This window comes from Annulohypoxylon truncatum (assembly GCF_022578515.1).
Source record: "Annulohypoxylon truncatum strain CBS 140777 unplaced genomic scaffold F4807scaffold_35, whole genome shotgun sequence".
NCBI classification, from domain to species: domain Eukaryota; kingdom Fungi; phylum Ascomycota; class Sordariomycetes; order Xylariales; family Hypoxylaceae; genus Annulohypoxylon; species Annulohypoxylon truncatum.
This window is the reverse complement of record NW_025953821.1, coordinates 227,699-246,984: the sequence shown is the minus strand read 5'-3', so window position 1 is coordinate 246,984 and position 19,286 is coordinate 227,699. Positions and strand designations below refer to the sequence as shown.

The following is a 19,286-nucleotide window of genomic DNA, read 5'->3' as shown; positions in this document are numbered from 1 at the left end:
TCAAAAAGTCGCATCGGTTTGTTCGTGAATAGAGCGATGCAATCTTTCGTTGTCGTCGTTCAGGCTGAAGCGTGTAGTAGCAGTTTGTTGTTGTTGTTGTTATCGACCATTTCCTCACATCACGTAAAGATGTCGCCTTGTTCATTTGTACCCGACTGCCGTCGCGCACTTCTGGCAATAGTAGAGGTTGAATCCTACTCGGATCATCCCCGTCGAGGCTGGGTCGTCGGTGGATGTGGCCTCGACATGGCGATGGCAGCGCAGGCAGCGCAACACCTCAACCGAAGCGACAGGCTGAACGTCCATACTGGATAGAAAGGACAGATCGGTATCCGACGATGAAGGTGAACTGCTGTCTGTGTCTGTTGAGGAGGAGCTGGCGTAGTGAGTCTTGGGTGGACGGGTTGACATATTGATGGTGGCTTATGAGCGACGTGGGCTAGTACAAATATATGAGAGGGAAGGCGGGGGGGGATGTTGGCAGCTTTTGTATAAGTGGAAGCCTTTTCCAAATAGGATTGGGATGGAATGTGAAGCGTGGAGTCTTATATGGGGGGCTTGTTTCGGAACGTTTATTGCAGGCTCGAGCCGAGAGATCCAGTTCACCAGGGGTCGAAGGGATCCGCAAGGAGGGCTCCTGTCCTTTTCTAGTTCTGACCCAAGTCCAAAAGAGAAAGGTCCAGGCTAGTAGCACCAGGTCCGGTATATAAACGTAGTATGTGGTAGGTAGGTATGTATGTAGGTAGCAATTATAGTCTCGTAGACCGTAGCAACTATGGCACAAGTGTCTAAAGTGGAGACTCGACGAGGAGCAGCAGGCGTCCAGCTTGTGCCCGGTCAGGTCACGAATAGACAAGGGTGTAACGTAAGGCAAGGTAGGGCACTGAAAGAAGAAAAATATGTATGTAAGAGTGAAAAAATAGAGCGTGGGAGGAATAGCGTGGTGCCTAAAATCCCGATGAGTTCGGCGTTTCGCTTTCTCTTGTAGCGGATCCGTCGGGCTCGAAGGACAGAGACTACAACGACTTTGGGTGTGGCTTTTCGATGACACGATGCCGATGTACCACTCTCAAGCACAGCTAAACGCCAGGGCGTGACAAGCCTCTTTCGGTGCGGGCTTTGTTATCTGACTGCTGGGCGGTATGTAATATGTGTTGCTTACGTACTGCAACCCTATGATCGATTCAGGGCCGTAATTGTGGACAAGTGCTCTGTCATGGATGTGCTTGTTAAAGGTGATACCAGGAAAAAGAGAGTCGACTGATTAATAGATTGAAGGCTTATTTAAGTCGTTTCGCATACTCTTGAAAGCTGGAGAGACCTTGTGTGAGATGGATGGACGAGTCGCGGGAAATAAATGGAGAGGCTCAAAGGGGTTGATATGACCGTCCGCTACGCTTAAGGGATAGGAAGAGTCTAATCTCTCATCTTCCCTTAGTATCAATGTTTAGCTTTGCGCTAGGTAGGTGCGCATGTGTGCTGCAAGTCCCGTGCAAGTCGATACCAGTCGATATAACTCAATGAATCATGTCATCACTATCGAGATCCTAAGTGTGCTACCGCCCAAACCATCGAAGATGGTGGACAGTAGGCTTGTAGCTAAGTCATACATAATGTTGAGTCGGCCTGGCAGCCTGGTAGGTAGAATTATTTACTTCTTGGGGGGAGGATGCGACAGATCTAAGATCGACGGGGTGTTATCATTGCTTGCGCGTGCTACTCCAGCGTCATAGAGTGCCGGCGGAATATCAAAGCGTAGCGCGGTGTTTCTCGTCAAGTCAATTTTCATATATATGCTAATAAGCGGAACGGTCCCCCGATCTTCCCCTCTGATCATCCGGAGCGCTGTGACAAAATCTTGTTATTACTATCGACAATCCTCATCAAAATGTGTTTTTACGGGCGAGGTCGCGGAATCGGCTCTCTCTACGGTTTCGGCTGTTATAGGAAAACTCTCACACCTTTGAGATACCCTACTATACTACCTATACTACTGCAGAGTGACAGTGCGCGATGCTCACGAAGAACTGCGATGGCTGAGACTTGCTGATATTTGGCTTACATTTTCGGCCTGCATTATTCCCTAGCGCATCATTCGCTAGAAACTCTACAGTAGGCAAGCAGCGTTGACTGCATACTTCTTTTTGCATGTGCCTCTGCTCGGCATAATAGCTCCTGTTCTGATAATAGAGTGCAGATTGGCTTATGTATCGTACATACAGCAGGCGTTCGAGGCTAACCTGTCACTTTCTCACGATCCCATCCATGATGAATAGCATTACCTAACACGATGAAACTTGGCTTCATAAAAAAATATAAACTATTCCGTGTCCAAAAAAGCGCGCGAACTTGGCGGACTCTGATAGAAATTCTTTTTTCGACCATCGTTCTATTCGAGAGATCGTGGCCCGCCCAGCCAGCCCGCTTTGTGTTTTGACTTCGATGAATCAGCTAAAGTTCGATCCAGACCGTTCTCCCGCTGGGACCTGGTGACGATCATTACCGGCGGGGATCTCGTAGGATCCATCAATATTCTACCCTTCATAGCAACCTTCCCAAGAAGAACGTTTGCCACTCGTACAAGAACAGCTTAGCACGGCGTCTGTTTCGCAACGGTTCACAGAGAGAGTTGGCACTAAATAGATCGCTATGGAAAACCAACAAGATTAATCCTTTATTCCGGAGCCAGATCTCTTAATCCCCCATTCCCCTTGCTCGGTCGCGACCCAATTTCTCTGTCGACCCCAGCTTTCCAGCACCCTCGCCATGGTTCGATTTATGGATCTATGTACTCTGATCTCGAATATCCACACTCAAGGGGGTGTGCGAGTGGGGTGAAGCACTGGAAAAACACTTCTTGAAGCTACACGACGGTATACTTTAAGGTTAGGACCCTACAGCGAAGCAAAAGGATGCAGCATTTGTCCCTGCGCGCCTAATCTAGCTGAAGCTGTAAGAGCTTTACGTGTAACCGGCGAGAGTAAGAAAATATTGACATCCGAGATGACAGCAGGAACGCCAACATAACGCCCATATGCAAGCCCGAGAATCATAGCTACTAGTCCATATGCAGCAACCCGAACTTGTCAATACTATCGGCCATTGAGATTATAACATATGTGCCTAGCAAGACTTTTCCATCGAGATGCGTTATCTGTTAGGATATTCAACGTTTCTAGGCGTGTTGGCGAGCCGAGATGAGTCCATACTTGCTTTCTTGAACCTTCTATGGGGGCAATTGATTCCGTGTTAACCAAATTCGACAGGTAATGAGAATAGAGCCTCACTCTCAAGCCCTGTCGTCTAATTTCCGGCCAATTGGCCTATTTTCATTCCGGATGATTTCTGTCAAGAGCGTTAAAAGTCTCCATTGACAAACAACATGTTATAGATTATGTGATACGATGTCGGGATCTCGGCCTAAAGAGAACAAGTGATCGACACAAACGATCGAAGATTCCCGTCGCCTAGGACTGCCCGGAGGTGTGGCACATAGATGGAAATGTGGACCTACAACGTTCCAGATCCATGAATACAGAATGGTAACGGGAACCCATGACATGTTACTTGCCTTACGTGCTCTGTATTACATACATATATAGAACATATTATATCGTACCATCGTCGAATCTCGAGATATAGTATCTTGTAGGATGATTTATGCCGAATTCCCTTTCACTATTCCACGTCGAGGTTACCTGTTCTTTTCTCTTTCATGCCCATTGCCTATTACCGAGTCCATCGCAATCTAGAATCCTCGGACGTTACAAGGTTACGAATCTACACTAGTCAAGATCACAAGCTCCTCATTCTAAGCTTACCTATGCCATATTCGTTCTAAACTATTTGTGCGAACCACTTTATTATTGGTGAGTAGTGACAAGTTAGTTGAGATCTTATGCAACCCGCCAAGAAAGAGGAATGTGATAGATCCCGTCTACCGTACCATCGAGATCGATAAGTTCCATCCATGTCTCCCAAATTTCCCATTGTTTCGAAATCGCATTCTGCCCGGCGCGAGTCCCCCCAATCAACTGTCCGCCTTGCCAACTCACGGGACCAATTCTTTGATGTTTGATCTTGGAGCAAACCTTGGGAAATGATCACAAGCTGCCCTAGACGTCGGTCCCTGACGATCTCTGGATATCTCCGACTCGCACAATGGTACCAAAGTTCTGTTCGAGTGTCTCGAATCTCGATTTTTTACTATTTCCTTTCTTCTACGCGCACCGCCCATTCATCATCCCCTGGACAGCTCCTGGGCTCATAAACAATCCCATTCCCGTGTTTCTTCCGCGGAAAACAAAACTTAGAGAGGCGGTCTCAGTCAGCCCACCGAGCACCCGTCCCAGCTGAAACAAAGGAAGAAGAAAAAGTACTACTCAATCCGTCTCGCCGAGAATTATCCATACAAAGGCGTTGCATAAAAAGCCCCAGCGACTTCGGGAAGTTGACTCACCGCAAAGGTTAGGACTAAGTTCGGTCGGTCAGTAAGCGTTGGAGCTTCCGAGTCTTCCCCTTTCGGCAAGAGACGATTCGAGCTTGGCCTTGCCGAATATGGATACCGTCTGGGGGCCGGGATGCCCGGGACACACCGTCTTTCCTAGGGGCCGCGTATCCTGGAAGCCGTCGCAGTTTGTGCGTGCCTGTTGGATATGAATCGAACGAGTGAGCCATTTAGAAGGAATTAGTTCTAAATTGGTCTTGGCCTTGAGTAGGGCTGTCGAGAAGCAGGGGCGCGTATCAGAGAACGCGTGTTAGACACCGCCCTGCTACCTGAGATGTAGATAAGAAGCACACGTATACACGTGTACATACATCGCAAACTTGCAAGGGAATCGAGCATAGCCTGCAAAATGTTTCGCTGGTGCGTAATCGTCGAAACAAGTTGGGAAGCCGACCTGACTTGACCTGACCTGACCTGACCTGATCTGTCGACCTTCATATGCCCGGACACCGGACATTCTCTCGCGCCACCATCCGGAGACAAGATTGAAGCGGAACATACATAAGGGAGGTAAGATCCGCAGTATCCGGCCGCCCTACCGGAGTCAATGCCGTGCGCTCGTTGCTCGTCGCTCTACGTCCGGCGTGGGGATATTGGACGCTCTTACATATACACACACACATCACATCTCAAACATCTCATACATACTGTGCATCAGAATCGTCGCTACTTAGAGAATACGACAGCAAAAATTTCACTGTCCGAAAACGCCGTATTGGTAGGTTTTTTCTTTTCTTTTTTTTCATTCGGCCTCCTTCACCTCACCACATCACCTCGTAGACGTAACCGGCCAAGGCGTGGGTCGCAGCCCGTCTGTCTTATGCCGGCTGCGCCAGCGCCAGCGTCAGGGCATGCATGCCTCGCATTCCCATCTGCGCATCCCATCTTGCCAAGCGCTGCAGTCGTAGGCAGACGTCCCGCCGTCCGCTTACCAACCCGCGTCTCGGAAGAGGTGCCCTGGCGATCCATTGCATGACCCATCTAATTTACCTGCGCGTCGTCCCGAACCTTTAGGGCAGCCAGCCATGCTTCCCACTCCCCTTCCCTCTTACCCCTTCCCCTTTCCTGCAGAGCCTCATCTATTTACGACCGGAGAATAGATACCCAATCCCCACGCGAGAGCATCCAAGATTGGCTTTAAATTCATATGCGGCTGCGCCATCACCCGTCTTCGCCACCACACGTATCATGCCGCTGTATATTAAATATGCGTGGTAGATCCGTACAGTGGTGCGTTGGCTAACATTATCGAGCCCCGTTATCCCACGGCTTCGCAGTCTTATGCCTCAGTTTGTAATGTACCTAGGTATGTATGCATGTCGTACGTGCTGGATAGGGCGTCTATTAACTGCTGTATTAACTGTTGTGCGACGTGCTTATGTAGCGAGCTTCGTCAGAAAGTCGTCACCAACAGCTTACTTATCACCTATCTTTATTTAATACTGTAAGCCACACATTCCAGCTTGTGCGGTGTAACCGATGCGGTGAAAAAATAACTTGAAATTCAACGTTATGCCATCTGAATCATTGGTGAACACCACAACGCCGGTTCGGATCCTTCGCCCGCCATGCATGTCTCCAGCGCGTACGATCCCACGCACGCCCTGCAAGACTCCCATTTATCATGAGATATTAACATAATTTAATTAAAAACTTCGTTAGAAGCCCTCCATCTTCACATCTTGGTCTTCTTTGACCTTCCCGAGATTTTTCAGAAGGAAGCTCCTTCTGAAGTACTCGTTGGGGTGAACGATCGTCTCGAGCTGTTGCGACGACATGATACTTTCATCCTTGGCTTTCCGGAGCTCATTTTTGTGGACGTATTCAAACACACTGCATGCAAATGTCAGTTCAAACCTAAAGACACTAGGTGGGTCGCAGATGGAATGAAGGCATACCGGTTACAGGCCATATGAAATTTCTGATTATCCTTGTCTTCCTTAACACCTTGTAGGACCGAACGATCCGATACGCCCGTTTGTTGCAGCAACGTAGTCAAGTTCTCCAAGCTGAAGTGTCGGTATGGGCACCCGTGAGCTTCACCCGGGCCGGGCGGGTGTTCCGTCAGGATCTTCTGGCATGAGAATGGCGAGTAACCGCCTCCACGACGGTTCGAGTCTCCACCAACATCGCCGTATGCGTGTCGTACGTTGTACCTGTATTCTTTGTTGAACGTATCATCCGTGATTTTGTGGAAGGAGCTTCTCCAGAAGATTAGACATTCTTCCAGGTTTAAGCCGATACCCTTCAGGAAGAGGGTGTATTGCAGACGTCCGAAGTGTTTTAAGTGGGCGTCCCGACGTAATGATCTATGCAGATGCTGCATGCACAACGGGAAGTGTTGAGATAGGTTATCGACATTGCGCGCCGTGATCTCGGCGCCAGGGACGCTAGAAGTGGAGCTGCTGTACGAAGCGTCGGGAGTGACGAAGTTCTTCGATAGGTGGTCGAGAATAGGTGTAAGTCGGTCGTCTTCGTCAAGTCGTGGCAGCGCGCGGGCCGTAAGTTCTAACGCCCGATCAAGCCTTTTCGTGAACTCGGCGATCACCATGCTGGGTAGCTCTTTTGAAGGTACGTAAGCCTTCCCAGCTTTCAGGAACACTTTCCTTGCCTCGACTAGATCTGGTACGCGTTCCCAATCGACTTTGTACCAGGTGTCTTCCTCTCCTTTTCTTAGTCCACTTGTCGCGCTTAGTTCGGCGAAGTATTTGTCCTGCTCTTCCTTCGTGACAGCTTCCCAGTCCAAGTTCAGACTTTGGATGAAAGCATTTCGCTCGCGCGTAAGACCGTCGTCTAACCGTAGGCGGAAGAGCATGGTCTCTACCCGACTGAACCTCCGTCGTAGGTCTTCGGTCGACGCGAAGGCGAGTCGGAGTATGAAGTGGCTGTAGTGATCTTTCTGTCTCTGAGCGGGAAGCTGGGTCGAGGCGGCCGTATTGGAGTCGAGCGGAAGATACTTCTCGAGGAGCGGCTTCATATGTGCCGCTGTCTCAGCTTGCGTCTTGTTTCGAAACGAGCATGCTTCTAGCTCGGCAAGGACTACGGTAAGATTGGTATTAGCATTAGGGGTATGGCTATGAAAGGACAAGGCAAAATTAGACTATACCCCTCAGTCTGTCGATAGCCCATTGTTCGAATTGTTCGAGGGTGATGTCCGCCGTCGGGGGAGTCTCGTAGAAATTTAGACGATGGGCGTATTCCGCCTGCTTGTAGGTCGGATCGGCGAATTGTCTTTTTCGATGGTCGAGAACTTGGCGTCTCTTGGGGTCTACTCGATTGAAGTCTGCCCTGAGCATCGTGGTGGTTTGCGGGACTTAAGATGAGTATCGCTACATAAACGAAGTTGAGAATGCAGAAGTTGTACTTGGATACTTTTGCTGATACTTTTTGCTTTCCTCAATTGAGTTTCCGGGGTTGTAACTTTTCCAAGACGCGACTCTAATCATGGAAAGCGCGTTTTGGGGTAGAGCGTGATTGTCAATTAAGAATGACCAATCATATTGCATATAACTTTAGATATCCTTGTGCCACCTTTACATAATCCGCGTCTACCCCTGTCCGGCTTTGACCCCACTATTTGGCCCTCTTAACTCATGTCTTAAGACGACCGGAAAACTCGCCTCCTCAACCCTTTTGCTTATTTTTAGAGGACCGAAGGCCAGCTCAGCTAAAAAGGCGCAAACATAGCGGCTCGGTCATTGAGATATATAATAAGTTTCCGACGTCATTCGTCAACAATGCCAAGGATGGGTTTTCAGATCAGCTAAGCCAGGTGTTCGATACTATTCGATGCATCCAGTGCATCCAGTGCACCCTACTAAAAATATTATCGATATTTTGGGTTGCACAATGCTACCGACCTGCTGAGAAGAATGCCGAGAAGGATGCTGAGAAGACATATCTTACTGAGCCAACACTGCCAACAAAGGTGATCGCCACTTATGATCATATTTTACCATGTTTCCACGATGCGGTCACCTCGTGGATGCACCCGATAGATGCAGACGATAGCCTCTTATGGTTCTGAATTTCCCGAAATGGCCTTTCCATGGTTTTGGTCAGCGGGACAAGGGCACAAGCATGGAACAAGTATGGGGCAGTATGGGACAAGTATCAAAAATGCATCATCATCTTGAGAAAGACATGCGCTTCCCATTCCTCACATGAGTTCCGCTACCCAATGGCGGTATAAGTTCTCCGCATCCATGACATCCTACTAGGATCCCGGCTATTTTTCAGCTCGATTCGATTTCCTCGGACCTTATTTCAGCCCGGACTGTTCCCTCTAGTGACGATGCTGCGGGCAACCTTTGCCGTCATTGGCTGGCGCGCTGGCTCCTGACCAATCATCGTTAGGCCGCCGTAACACTCGATCCCGCCTTATGTCTTTTCTCGTACAGCGTCTTCTCAATCTGGTTAGGCTTCTAGCTACCTAAGAGCCTCACCTTGGCTTTTGGCACTTCACATGGACAATATATAATACCTACGAAGACTATGGATAACCTTCCGTCGGAGGCCTCTGGATATGAACGCTTTCTATCCCGGATTAGCGTATCCCGACCAGTCACGATGAAAAATGAGTGCGCCAGCGAAACGATATGCCACCTTTCAAGATTGGACAAGGTTACAGGCGGATATCATGCGCTTGTACCTCGACGAAGATAAGACCCTAGAAGAGGTCAAGTCGTACATGGAGGAACATCATGAATTCTTTGCCACGTATGAGTTATATCGACACGAAGGACTACGTAATTTAACTAACAAAAACTAGTGTATCGATGTATAAGAAGAAATTCACAACATGGGGTGCCTTTAAAAACCTTCGATTGGATGAGGTTCTCCAGATCCTTCATCTGAAGAAGCAACGTGATGCAGACCAGAAACAATCCCTGTTCTTTATCAGGGACAGAGAGGTTGACCATTGCAGCCTTCAGGTCTATCTATCACGAAATCCTAGCGTTTTCGCAAAGCTTGAAGCTGGTGTGGAACCAAGCCCAGAAGCGATTCGAGATGTTAGCTGTCGAACTCCTCCTTCACCCGTATCTCCGTCATTATCTTCAAAACGACTTTCCCCATCACTGAGAACTCCGTCACCCAGAACTCCATCTAGATCTCCATCACCGGTAGTGCAATGTAACAGGCTCTCCCCTGTTCCCGAGGACATGCTCCGGGCGCTCCACACTTATCTAGACCAGTCATTTGAGTCGGGCCTTTGGTCTTGGTCAGAAAGTTCTTGTTGGAATACCCGCGGACGAAATGGCCCCGCAGGGCTTCTAAGTGCAGTTCTTGATAGGTGCATAACAGCAGGGTTATCGATGACCCGTCAAGTGGAACCAGCTACCGTTCGCCGCGCTCTTGACGTCCCCTTCGCGATGTTAACCAGAGTTTTCAAAAACCCTCCGCCCATAATGATTCCTAAATTAGTTTCGGCAGCCGCCCATTTAAATCGTGTTGGACGTGGAGAAATCGGGAGTCTACTCCTACAATTTTGTCGAGATCTAACAGTGACACTGTTTGGCCAGGGTCATCCTCTTACGAGGTTCTGGACCGGCCTCATGTCGATCCCTCAGCTCGAGCAGCAGGATGCCATGGGTCGGGTATTATCGCTATGTGTATCCGAATATGGCACGCGATTAGGAGAGGCTCACCCATTGACCATTGAAGCATATCTTAAATATTTCGACACGGTGGAGCGGGAGAAAGATCCACGGGTACAGCTACAGAGCCTAAATCATCAGCTATCAAAGATTGATAAAGATTTTGCTGACGGATCTTTACTTGGCTTACTCAAATTAGAACACGCCCTGGCTACTTGCAAGTTGAACTTGGAACAACAGCGTTTGGACAAGGCCGAAGAGGCTCTGGTTCGGTTAAACCCTAGTTTGCTTGCGGCTAGAGATGAAGCTTTTCGGTGCATTTGGCTTGGGTACATCCAATGCCTCAGAGGAAATCATCCAGCGGCTGAAAGTTTCTATAAAAATTCGGTATTAGCGGCGAAGCGGACCGGGTCGCGGGACTGTGTGCTCGAAGCTCTCTTCCAACTTGAAACTTTCTTCTTACATTACAGGAAACCGTTGGAAGCAGAGAGAGTTCGTGCCGAGAGATTTCGTGTACTTCGCAGGGATTCTATCATCTGGACAGATCAGGAGCGCTCGCCACAATCTAGGGGTTCTACCCCGGGCCCTTCAGTTATGATATTACATATCGGCTCTGATGACTCCAGCGCCAGATGGCGTCCTTCGGCTTTTACTGAGATAACGGAGTATGTTAATGCATCGCACGTCTTTCCATGACATGCATATGGGTTCCAAAACGTCATTTAGGGTTCATCTTACGAATTAAATACTTAATATTTGCCCTTACTATTCCTAACCTTGTGAGTCAATGTGATGCTGCTTTAGCTTTTTCAATAGATGTCTAATTACACACCGAAACCAGCTGATTGTTAATACAATCATCCATTGGGTATATTCAGGGATATGAAGCAAGTTCCCAATCGCAGTGTTGTAATGACCAGAGTGCCGTGGAGTACCATGGAGTTCGATCCTGCCGGTCAATCATTTCAGCCGAATCGCATCGCGAGCACCCCGAAAACAAGACAAGATGAACTCTCAATTGCTAGCTAGGTGAGATTTAGTCATGGGACGATGGAGAATGTCCAACATTTGAAGAGCTGTCATCATGCTTCCTCAGAGAACTAGGATTCACAAACTCATCGCCACTGAACTCTTGCCTAAAAAAGCAAGGAACATGTCTAAGATCCTTGCTGTCTTTGGCGCCATCGGCCACCAGGGTAGTTCAGTAATCAACTATGTGCTGAATGATCCGGAGTTCTCCAAAACAGTACAAGATCCGCGTCATTACCCGCGATGTCAACTCAGAAAAAGTCAAAGAGCTCACAGAAAAAGTCGAGATCGTCCAGGGCGACGTCCTCGGCCAGGCCTCCCCTAGGGAAGCTCTGACCGGAGCGTACACCGTCTTCACAATGGCAATGCCGTCCTTCGTCCCTAAAGATTTCGAAATTGAATCCAACAGCGACAGAGCCATCGCCGACATTGCGGTCAAAGGGGGCTAAATACATATTTTTTAGCATGCTCCCGAGCTTCACGCAGATCCACGTCGATGAATTCAAGAAAAGTCTGGGAGACCGGGGCGTGCCAAGTACGCTTGCGGATATCTTCGTCGAGTGGTGGGAGTATCAGAAGGCGTTTGGGTATTTTGGTCCCGACGGGGAGAGCTTGGTTAACTGGGCGGCGGAAAGTCGGCTAGGTACCTTTGAAGAGTTCCTCGGGAGACAGCCCCTGGGGGGTCAGTTGGGATACGAGGGCAAGTGTCACTCATCCAGCACTGTGAAAGGGAAGAGTCACATATTACACATTGGATTGGTATCTATAAGCATGGTTCCACTAGTATTACATGTTCATGCTCGTTCATATTTCGTTACTATAAATACTCACTTACCTGAAATATCATTAACCTCACCAATCCTTCCATATCGTCCTATTACACCAAGCCTCGGGTGTATCCCACATCTCAACAAGCAATTGCCCTCGCGGCGTCTCCTCGACAACCCTTCGGGGCGTCTCATCCACATCTACAGGGTTAATTCGCTTCCTCGATATCGGTATCTTCACCCTAAAACCTACATCCGGGAGACGCAGCTTTATAGCCATGGTCAGGTCATCTCGCCGCCCTTTCTTGATACCTTTTCTTCTAAACGTGACGTGAGCGTGTTTTGCTATGTGTTTTAGATGTATGTCGACACACTCACATCGCACGTTGTGGTGGATTGTTATATTCGGCCGGCTACCGGGTGTGGAGCGCTCTGCAACGCCGTAGCAGCCTGTCTCCTTGTTTACGAGCTTGTATGTTGTTTTTGAGACGCGCTGGCGCGCCTTGAGGAGCAGCTCATCAGTTCTTAACATTGTGGTTGGTGGTGAATCACTAATCCTTAGGTATGATAGTCGAGGTCTACTTGTGGTGTGCTGAGGAGTTTCGATTTCCGAACTTAGTCAATGGCCTATATGGTGCGTAAGGGGTCCCTTGAGGTTATATACGTCTGTGATATTTTAAAACAATGCTTTTGAATATCGCTTTATGCATTGTTTTCTGGTGAAAGGCTTTCTATTGTTGGAACAAGGTCCATCCATTATTCCAAAACTCTTCAAGGTACAGCGAACAAAGACCACGACCAATACCTACAATTCTCCTCTTCAGTCAGCCAATCCTAGAACAGCGTCCTCACCTTCCCAACATCCGTCATGTTACCAATATTCGTGAAGGCAGCATACGCCTTCTCCGCTCTCGCTTTGCCAATCTGCTTCGTCACCTGGTCCATAAACTTTGTCTTCAACTCATCTACAGTCAGCGGGTTCGCCAAGCTGCCAATCGCATGCTCGACGTATTTGCTAGTCGTGCTCCCGTCGCTAAACGTCACATTAACATACGCCGCATCCTCAGCTACGCCCGCATCAGTCGTCACATTGACCAGCTTCCGCAACCCGACCACCGTAGAATTAAGCACCACCGCGTCCGTAAACTGCGCCGGCGTCGCCTGTCCGTACAAGAGCCCGACAGCCGCGGCGTGGTATATGCTAAACTTTCCCGCGAGCCCCGTCTGCGGATCCGTCTGGCCCGTCAAGACCAAAACCTCGGGGTTGACGCGCAGATCAATTGCCTTGACCGAATCCAGCGAGATCGCCTTGCCCTGAGCCAGCGTCTCGTTATTGATCTGTATCGCGCCGTCGATAGCGGGGTGCATGACGATGCCGCAGGGATAAGGCTTGAACGTGTTCGCCTCGATCTCCCACGTGCCGCCCAGCAGCGCGAACTCCGCCGACGCGTTCTCCCGCGTCGACACGACGTGCAGCCATCCGTACCGGTCCTCGAGCGCCGTCAGCGAGCTGGTGTACCCCTCGCGCGCGAGCAGCGCCGCGAGCAGCCCCGACTGCGTCGCCCGGCCGACGTGGAAGGACTTCGTCATGGACCCGAAGAAGGCCTGCATGCCGACGACCTGCGTGGACGCGATGCCGATGGCGTGCTGCGCGCGCGCCGTGTCCAGGCCCAGCAGCTTGCCCACGGCGACGGCGGCGCCGATAGACCCCGTCGTGCTGGTGATGTGCCAGCCGACGTCGTAGTGTTCGGGGAACACGGAGCGGCCGAGATGCAGCTCGGCCTCGACGCCGGCGACGAACGCGGTCAGGAACTCGGGCCCGGATACCGGACCACCACCACCGCCGCCGCCCTCCTCGCGGCTCGTCCGGGACCGCGCCTCGGCGACGGCGAGAAGCGCGCTCGCGACGACGCCTGAGGGGTGGATCACCGTCGCCAGGTGCGTGTCGTCGTAGTCGTCGACGTGCGACGCGATGCCGTTAATGAAGGCGGCGACCTGCGCGTCGGCGAACGCGAGGCCGTTCCCCTCGTCGCCGGCGGTCCCGTTCATTCCGAGGATGCTGGACGTTGCGGGTCCGCCGAAGCCCGCGGCCACGGTCGTGTTGAGCGCGATGTGCGGCGCGTCTTGCGTGAACCCGCCGATGGCGCAGCCCGCCCAGTTGTAGATGCTCTTCACTGCCGCGTCAATTACTGGCGCCGTCAGGTTGGCGTAGGTGAGGTTCGTGGCCCAGGATGCTAGTGCGAAGGTCGCCATGATTGTTGAGCAGGTAAGTAAGTAAGTATTCAGGTTTGCTATGGCCAAGCCGCAGTTGTGGTCCCGGGGATCTGCGCACCCAAGTCACCCCGTAATTTAAGAGGGCCATTATATATGGTCATCGGGATAGCTGGCGCCAGTGGGATGCGGAGATGACATCAGATGAGGGTTGGAAGTAACAGTCTCCAATATTCGTTCTAAACCTCGGCAATAGCATGGACTTGACGGGGAATCCTGAATGAGTTGGAGAGGGGTTAATCGATGAAGAAAACTTAGAATGTAACGGTTTAAGCAAACCGGAATATTCGAGACGGCCATACCTTCGTCAACTCAAGTTGAACTTCCCATGCCCCCTGCTTCTTTCAAGATACCCTGGGATTGGCTTGGCTTAGTAATCGTATGAATAAGGGTAGTCAGATACACCTGATGCAAGTTCTGGCCTTCTTATATCAGCCTTATATCAGATACTTCAAAATCATCTTCATCTCTGTAACAAGAATTGCTATGAAGCTGAATAGTTGATTGATTGTTCGAAGTTCTAATATTCATCTAAGTGTTCATTCTGTAGATAAATCGAACCAGCGGTTTGGCGGGTTTTTTGTTATATGGGACCGCGTCGCCTAGCAACTCATGTATACATCGGCCATTCCCCCCCTTTTCGTCAAAATAAATCTGGGTTTGATCATCAGCCGATGACGCTTCCAACAGGCAAGTCTCTGACGATGAGCTTTAGCCAGAAGCCAGAATCTTGTGAAGTGAAATTTGAATACTTGATTGTCTTCCCAGCCTTCGTAGCCAGCTTCCTCGCGCAAAGCCAGCCAGTCGTCGAGCCTTCTTTTTTCTACTTGCTCTTTAATTTCTTTTAAATCTTCTTCTGAGCAATCAAACCAGTCTTCATACCACATCCACCACGGACCACGGCATGCTTCCTCTGGTAAGAAGGGTAATAAAACATCGTCGGCTACCTTCCACCATAATTCCCAAAACTGCGCGATAGTGGCATCTGGTAACAGTTTCCTGGTGATCGCATATACCCTTACAAGCCACAGGAGTTCATTCTTTGCTGAGGCATCTTCCCACAACAGCTTATCCTCCTCTTGGGCAGTTTGAACCTCCAAAGCCGCACAGCAACATGTATGTCGCATACCAAGGCAGTCAAACAATTCGCGACGACAGAGTTCTTTATAGGACTTCTCCTGGTCACGCCTTTTCAAGCCGCATAGCTTCATCCAATATTTTAATTTCCTTTCACGGAACGGTATCCGCAACTCACAATGTCGATGATACATACCCCGTTCAGCGAGAGAGCAACTCCATAACAGGAAGGGGGGGATGCAACCCTTTGAAGAACAAGAGCATCGACAAGTATCTGTTGTCAGAGTAGACTTTTTGATTCCGTATATTTCATTATCTTCATCGCGAGTATAATCAGTGGCCCAAGCCACGTAAAACTGCAGATGAGGCCACCGAAGCTTTCCTTGGCTCTCATGGGAAAAGTCGGGATCAGCACCCTTTCTTGCAAACCACGCAGCCAAATCAAACCATTCTTTTGCTGGATAATAACCCCTTTCAAAGATAAGACAGTACTCAGCAAGCGGGGTCATACCATGCCTACAGAGTGCTTGCATGTCCACGAAGCCAACGTCGTGAAGTATCTTGTGAAATTTGAGATTGAAGATGTAATGATTTAGGGTTTTGGGACAGTGTGGGGAACCAATGTCCCAACATTTAAGCCGGTCTGGCAAATCAGGTATCTCGGTTAATCGATCATGAGTGCTTTCGTCCAATTCTAATGACCCGAAGAAGTTGTCCATCAGTTGTTGTTTGAAGTTCGAATGAGCGATTGAAAAACGCCTTAACTCATCTCGTCGTTGCCACAATTCTTTGGCGACAAGGCAAAATATATCGTCACTCAGCATAGCTAATTCCAGGAGGTCGAAAGTGTTAACTGTTGTTGACGTGATACGCCGCGAATATTGAACAGAGAATATGTCGCTGCTTGAAGACAGGAGAATGGAGGCGGATTCAACATCATGCATTTCGCAGGCAGTTTCAAACGCCCATCCGATATGACATCCTTGGTCTACAAGAAACTGAAGCCCTTCCGTCCAGCCGAGTGCAAGTTCGACTGGGTCCAAGTATCTCCAGTCCAACAACTCTGACCAGTCACGATTGAAGTAGCTTTTCAATGCGGATAATGACCTGCGGATGATCGCCAGATGGAGGTTTGGATAGTTTAACCCTGTACTTAATTAGCGAGTGTATTCGCCACTTAGTTTACTTAGAGTCCATACCTTCTGCCAGCTCTGGATCTGCCTGCAAAATTTCTAATTTTCTACATCGATAAGAGCCTGGTGCGTATTCTACCAGCGACTCAAACGCACCCTCGTATGATTTTAAAGCCTGGAAGGCACTCATATACCCGTTGGTATACGAGCTTTCCCTGTGCACTGCTGGATGTACTGCCGCAGAGTATAGATACGACATTGCCGTCACTGGTTTGTCTGTCATATGGAGGATGGTATATTTCCTCGTCGCCTGGCTCACTGCCACCATTGGATCTATTTTGGAAGCCTGCGCTAACTGAAGAAGGTTATGCATCTGAGGAGCGACAGAGCGAAAGTGCTTTTGCATTAGGGTCGCCACATAGGATATCTCCTTTCAAAGCAGTTAGGAGCTTATGAAGTTCTCGGGTCCTTGGAATGCTTACAGTAAGTAAAGTATTGCCATTCTCGTCCGAATCATCGCCGCTCGCTTTTCCAGATTCAATCGCCTCTTTTATCCCCCGTACTAACTTCGGCATTGCTCTTGTAGACCCTTTTTCGTCCCAGATTGCCTCAACGCTTGTATGTTTGATCAAATCTATGATATATATGTAATTTTCCTCCTTGACCTTGCTGTCATAGTCCTTCTGAAACTCTGTGATGAGGCATTTGTCGACAAATTGATCAAATAGTTGGAATATGGCACTCTCGGATCGTTTCACAATTCCGCGAAATTTGAAAGATGGACAAACAGCAAAACCCTTTCCACTATTGAGCAATAATGCGAGCTCCATTGTCTTGTTTATCCACGGGCTTAGTTTGGCTTCTATTGTATAACTTGTCGAACTTCTCTGTCCATGGACTGGGCAACGCCGAGTTCCTTGTGTTTCGACTTTGAATCCTAGAAGGCCACGGTTCCATATTCTCAGAGACCTGCCTATCTTGCACTTGCATCTCAAGCCGTCAAAGTCTCTAGCTAATTCCGAAGAATCGTCCGTTGCACGAAGAACTGGAGATCTGGTGGGATACGAGAGTCTCGCGATTCGATTCGGGATGTCGACCTCAAATGTTGAGTTTGTAGGAACTAATGGGGATCTGACGTGGTCATCGGCGTTCGGGATCTCTGAGCGTGTGCGAGCATATTTCCAAAGACCACCACTGATGTTCCCGACAACTGCTTGGATATCCTCGATACGACGTTGAGATTCGAGATGAGATACAATTCGATCGACTTGGAGTCTTATATGCAGTTCGTCTTGTCGCATATCCTCTAGAGTTTCCTGATAGATGTACCGGCCTTGGGTAGCTAGACTCTGTTAACATGTAGCAGCTATGTTCCATATATTTGACTTACATCTCTGGTGCTCTGTAGTTTTAAAGGCGTTGTGTGCAATCTCCTTTATAACATTCCTTACCTGTTGGTAATTCGCGCTTTCTGGTCCATCGAACTTATTCATCATCGAATGGTCTCCATTAAGAGGATATCGCTGAACACCATCTAGACACGCAGAGTCTTCGGTAACTAGCTGCTTAGAATTAGCTTTTGCAATACCTATATATCCTTAAGGCGGTTGCATACTAGTAGCTCTGTCCTATTGCTTAGAATGGGAGGTAGTATGGCTACTAGTTTCGACGGGAACCATTTCCGTAAGATCTTTGTCTTGTACGTTTCATAGAAGCAGTGCACTGGCAGTTTGATGGTATCATGATGTATGAGTTCCGCAAATAGTTGCGTCAGCTTGCGAAGTTCCTTATCTTTCTTGTTAAGATCTTCGGCCAACTGCTCCGATGTCCGCTTCCCCATTATGCCGCCTACAACCACACACCAGTTAGCAGGTTTTGCGGCGTCGCTGCCGCGGAATGGCGTAGCCAGGAACACCATTCCAGCCGTATTCATGAGGATGTGCTGGTAGGGGCTGTCCTTTTGGCCCGCTCGGTTCATGGCCTAAAAGACTTAGCTTACGTGCCGATTTCTCCAATTTACCTAGGACCTACCTCAGCTAGAATTAGGCCACCAAAGCAAGAGGCAACGAAGATGATGGGCCGGCTATTGGAGCCTTGTTCCCCTGCCACGAGACCAAGGAGGGTGTCGGCATGGCCCAATAGTCTTTGGACGGGAGCATCATCGAACACTTTCGCGTTCCAATTGTATGTATAAATCCTGGCGTTCGGGACTGCTGCCTGGAGCATGTCGCTATCCTCTAGCCAGTTTACAGCCTGGCTCCCATTTTTCTTATAAGTCCATGTTTGTGGCGACTCGGTATCGAGACCGTGGATTGCGATGATGCTAACATGTCAATTCTTATTAGCTGGAACGGAGTGGGATATATATTCGGCACCAGGGAACGAACGTACTCAAGTGTAGTGTTATCGATCCCGCCTTTGACGGGAGCGACCCTCCTAAGTCCAAGGCGTGGTTCATAACCTGTTTCTGGAACGTATGGAAATAAGTATTAGTGCATTCCAACTCCGCTAGGTAAACGTGAGAGTTAGACATACCGTTCGATTCCATTGTGGGAGGTCCCAAGGACCACAATGTCGCTCGGGAACCTACTTGTAACTATAGATGAGTGGAATATCGGCCAGAGCCTGGTGTCGCGGCGATGTGGAATATGCTTTATGCCGGTAAACTGATGAACTACGGACAAAATGAAGGGACTAAGTGGACACGCGTGAGATATCGTGATATCCAGGAAAATAGGGGATAAGAGCAAGCTAAGAGTTGATTCCTCTGGAAATAGACACGGCAAGATTCAACGTTTGTAGATGGTAAGTCTCTCGTCTGCATAGTACGGCTGAGGAGGGGTAAGAATACCTATACCACTCGGAGGCCTTTTTTTCATAGCCGAACGCCACAGTGCAACTACGT

At 49.1% G+C, this 19,286-nt stretch overlaps 6 protein-coding genes across 6 annotated transcripts; 1 reads left to right on the top strand and 5 right to left on the bottom strand.

Moving 5' to 3' along the window:
• On the bottom strand, positions 1-411 carry F4807DRAFT_463806 (uncharacterized protein; the record flags this gene model as incomplete). The annotated part of the gene is made up of 2 exons (XM_048002031.1): positions 1-64; positions 152-411. 2 exons carry the CDS (start codon positions 409-411, stop codon positions 1-3), a joined length of 324 nt encoding a protein of 107 aa, XP_047850836.1.
• Positions 412-5,824: 5,413 nt separating this feature from the next.
• F4807DRAFT_236007 (DNA primase, large subunit) lies at positions 5,825-7,963 on the bottom strand. Its single transcript, XM_047994218.1, has 3 exons — positions 7,614-7,963; positions 6,406-7,546; positions 5,825-6,340 (listed from the first exon to the last, which is right to left on the bottom strand). Exons 1-3 carry the CDS (start codon positions 7,801-7,803, stop codon positions 6,166-6,168), a joined length of 1,506 nt encoding a protein of 501 aa, XP_047850835.1. The 5' UTR covers positions 7,804-7,963; the 3' UTR covers positions 5,825-6,165.
• An 846-nt stretch (positions 7,964-8,809) lies between these two features.
• Positions 8,810-11,230, top strand: F4807DRAFT_235760 (uncharacterized protein). The gene is made up of 3 exons (XM_047994215.1): positions 8,810-9,226; positions 9,279-10,883; positions 10,946-11,230. Exons 1-2 carry the CDS (start codon positions 9,084-9,086, stop codon positions 10,798-10,800), a joined length of 1,665 nt encoding a protein of 554 aa, XP_047850834.1. The 5' UTR covers positions 8,810-9,083; the 3' UTR covers positions 10,801-10,883; positions 10,946-11,230.
• A 755-nt stretch (positions 11,231-11,985) lies between these two features.
• On the bottom strand, positions 11,986-12,432 carry F4807DRAFT_463803 (uncharacterized protein; the record flags this gene model as incomplete). Its single annotated transcript, XM_048002030.1, has 1 exon — positions 11,986-12,432. One exon carries the CDS (start codon positions 12,430-12,432, stop codon positions 11,986-11,988), a length of 447 nt encoding a protein of 148 aa, XP_047850833.1.
• A 64-nt stretch (positions 12,433-12,496) lies between these two features.
• On the bottom strand, positions 12,497-14,622 carry F4807DRAFT_235742 (2-methylcitrate dehydratase PrpD). Its single transcript, XM_047994214.1, has 2 exons — positions 14,474-14,622; positions 12,497-14,387 (listed from the first exon to the last, which is right to left on the bottom strand). The coding sequence occupies exon 2, from the start codon at positions 14,151-14,153 to the stop codon at positions 12,735-12,737; it is 1,419 nt and encodes a 472-aa protein (XP_047850832.1). The 5' UTR covers positions 14,154-14,387; positions 14,474-14,622; the 3' UTR covers positions 12,497-12,734.
• A 1-nt stretch (position 14,623) lies between these two features.
• Positions 14,624-19,285, bottom strand: F4807DRAFT_235784 (uncharacterized protein). The gene is made up of 8 exons (XM_047994217.1): positions 18,917-19,285; positions 18,773-18,848; positions 18,413-18,704; positions 17,997-18,362; positions 17,772-17,943; positions 16,864-17,723; positions 16,448-16,811; positions 14,624-16,395 (listed from the first exon to the last, which is right to left on the bottom strand). The coding sequence occupies exons 1-8, from the start codon at positions 18,927-18,929 to the stop codon at positions 14,774-14,776; spliced, it is 3,765 nt and encodes a 1,254-aa protein (XP_047850831.1). The 5' UTR covers positions 18,930-19,285; the 3' UTR covers positions 14,624-14,773.
• Position 19,286: the final 1 nt, after the last annotated feature.

Excerpts from the sequence above, each read along its gene's own strand:
- F4807DRAFT_236007 (XM_047994218.1), bottom strand. The coding sequence starts at position 7,803 with ATGCTCAGGGCAGACTTCAATCGAGTAGACCCCAAGAGACGCCAAGTT. Across the intron at positions 7,547-7,613 it reads GGCTATCGACAGACTGAGGG|TCCTTGCCGAGCTAGAAGCA; the intron begins GTATAGTCTAAT and ends ATCTTACCGTAG. Across the intron at positions 6,341-6,405 it reads TTTCATATGGCCTGTAACCG|TGTGTTTGAATACGTCCACA; the intron begins GTATGCCTTCAT and ends ATTTGCATGCAG.
- F4807DRAFT_235760 (XM_047994215.1), top strand. The coding sequence starts at position 9,084 with ATGAGTGCGCCAGCGAAACGATATGCCACCTTTCAAGATTGGACAAGG. Across the intron at positions 9,227-9,278 it reads CATCATGAATTCTTTGCCAC|TGTATCGATGTATAAGAAGA; the intron begins GTATGAGTTATA and ends AACAAAAACTAG.
- F4807DRAFT_235742 (XM_047994214.1), bottom strand. The coding sequence starts at position 14,153 with ATGGCGACCTTCGCACTAGCATCCTGGGCCACGAACCTCACCTACGCC.
- F4807DRAFT_235784 (XM_047994217.1), bottom strand. Across the intron at positions 18,705-18,772 it reads ATCGATAACACTACACTTGA|CATCATCGCAATCCACGGTC; the intron begins GTACGTTCGTTC and ends TTGACATGTTAG. Across the intron at positions 18,363-18,412 it reads GTGGCCTAATTCTAGCTGAG|GCCATGAACCGAGCGGGCCA; the intron begins GTAGGTCCTAGG and ends TAAGTCTTTTAG.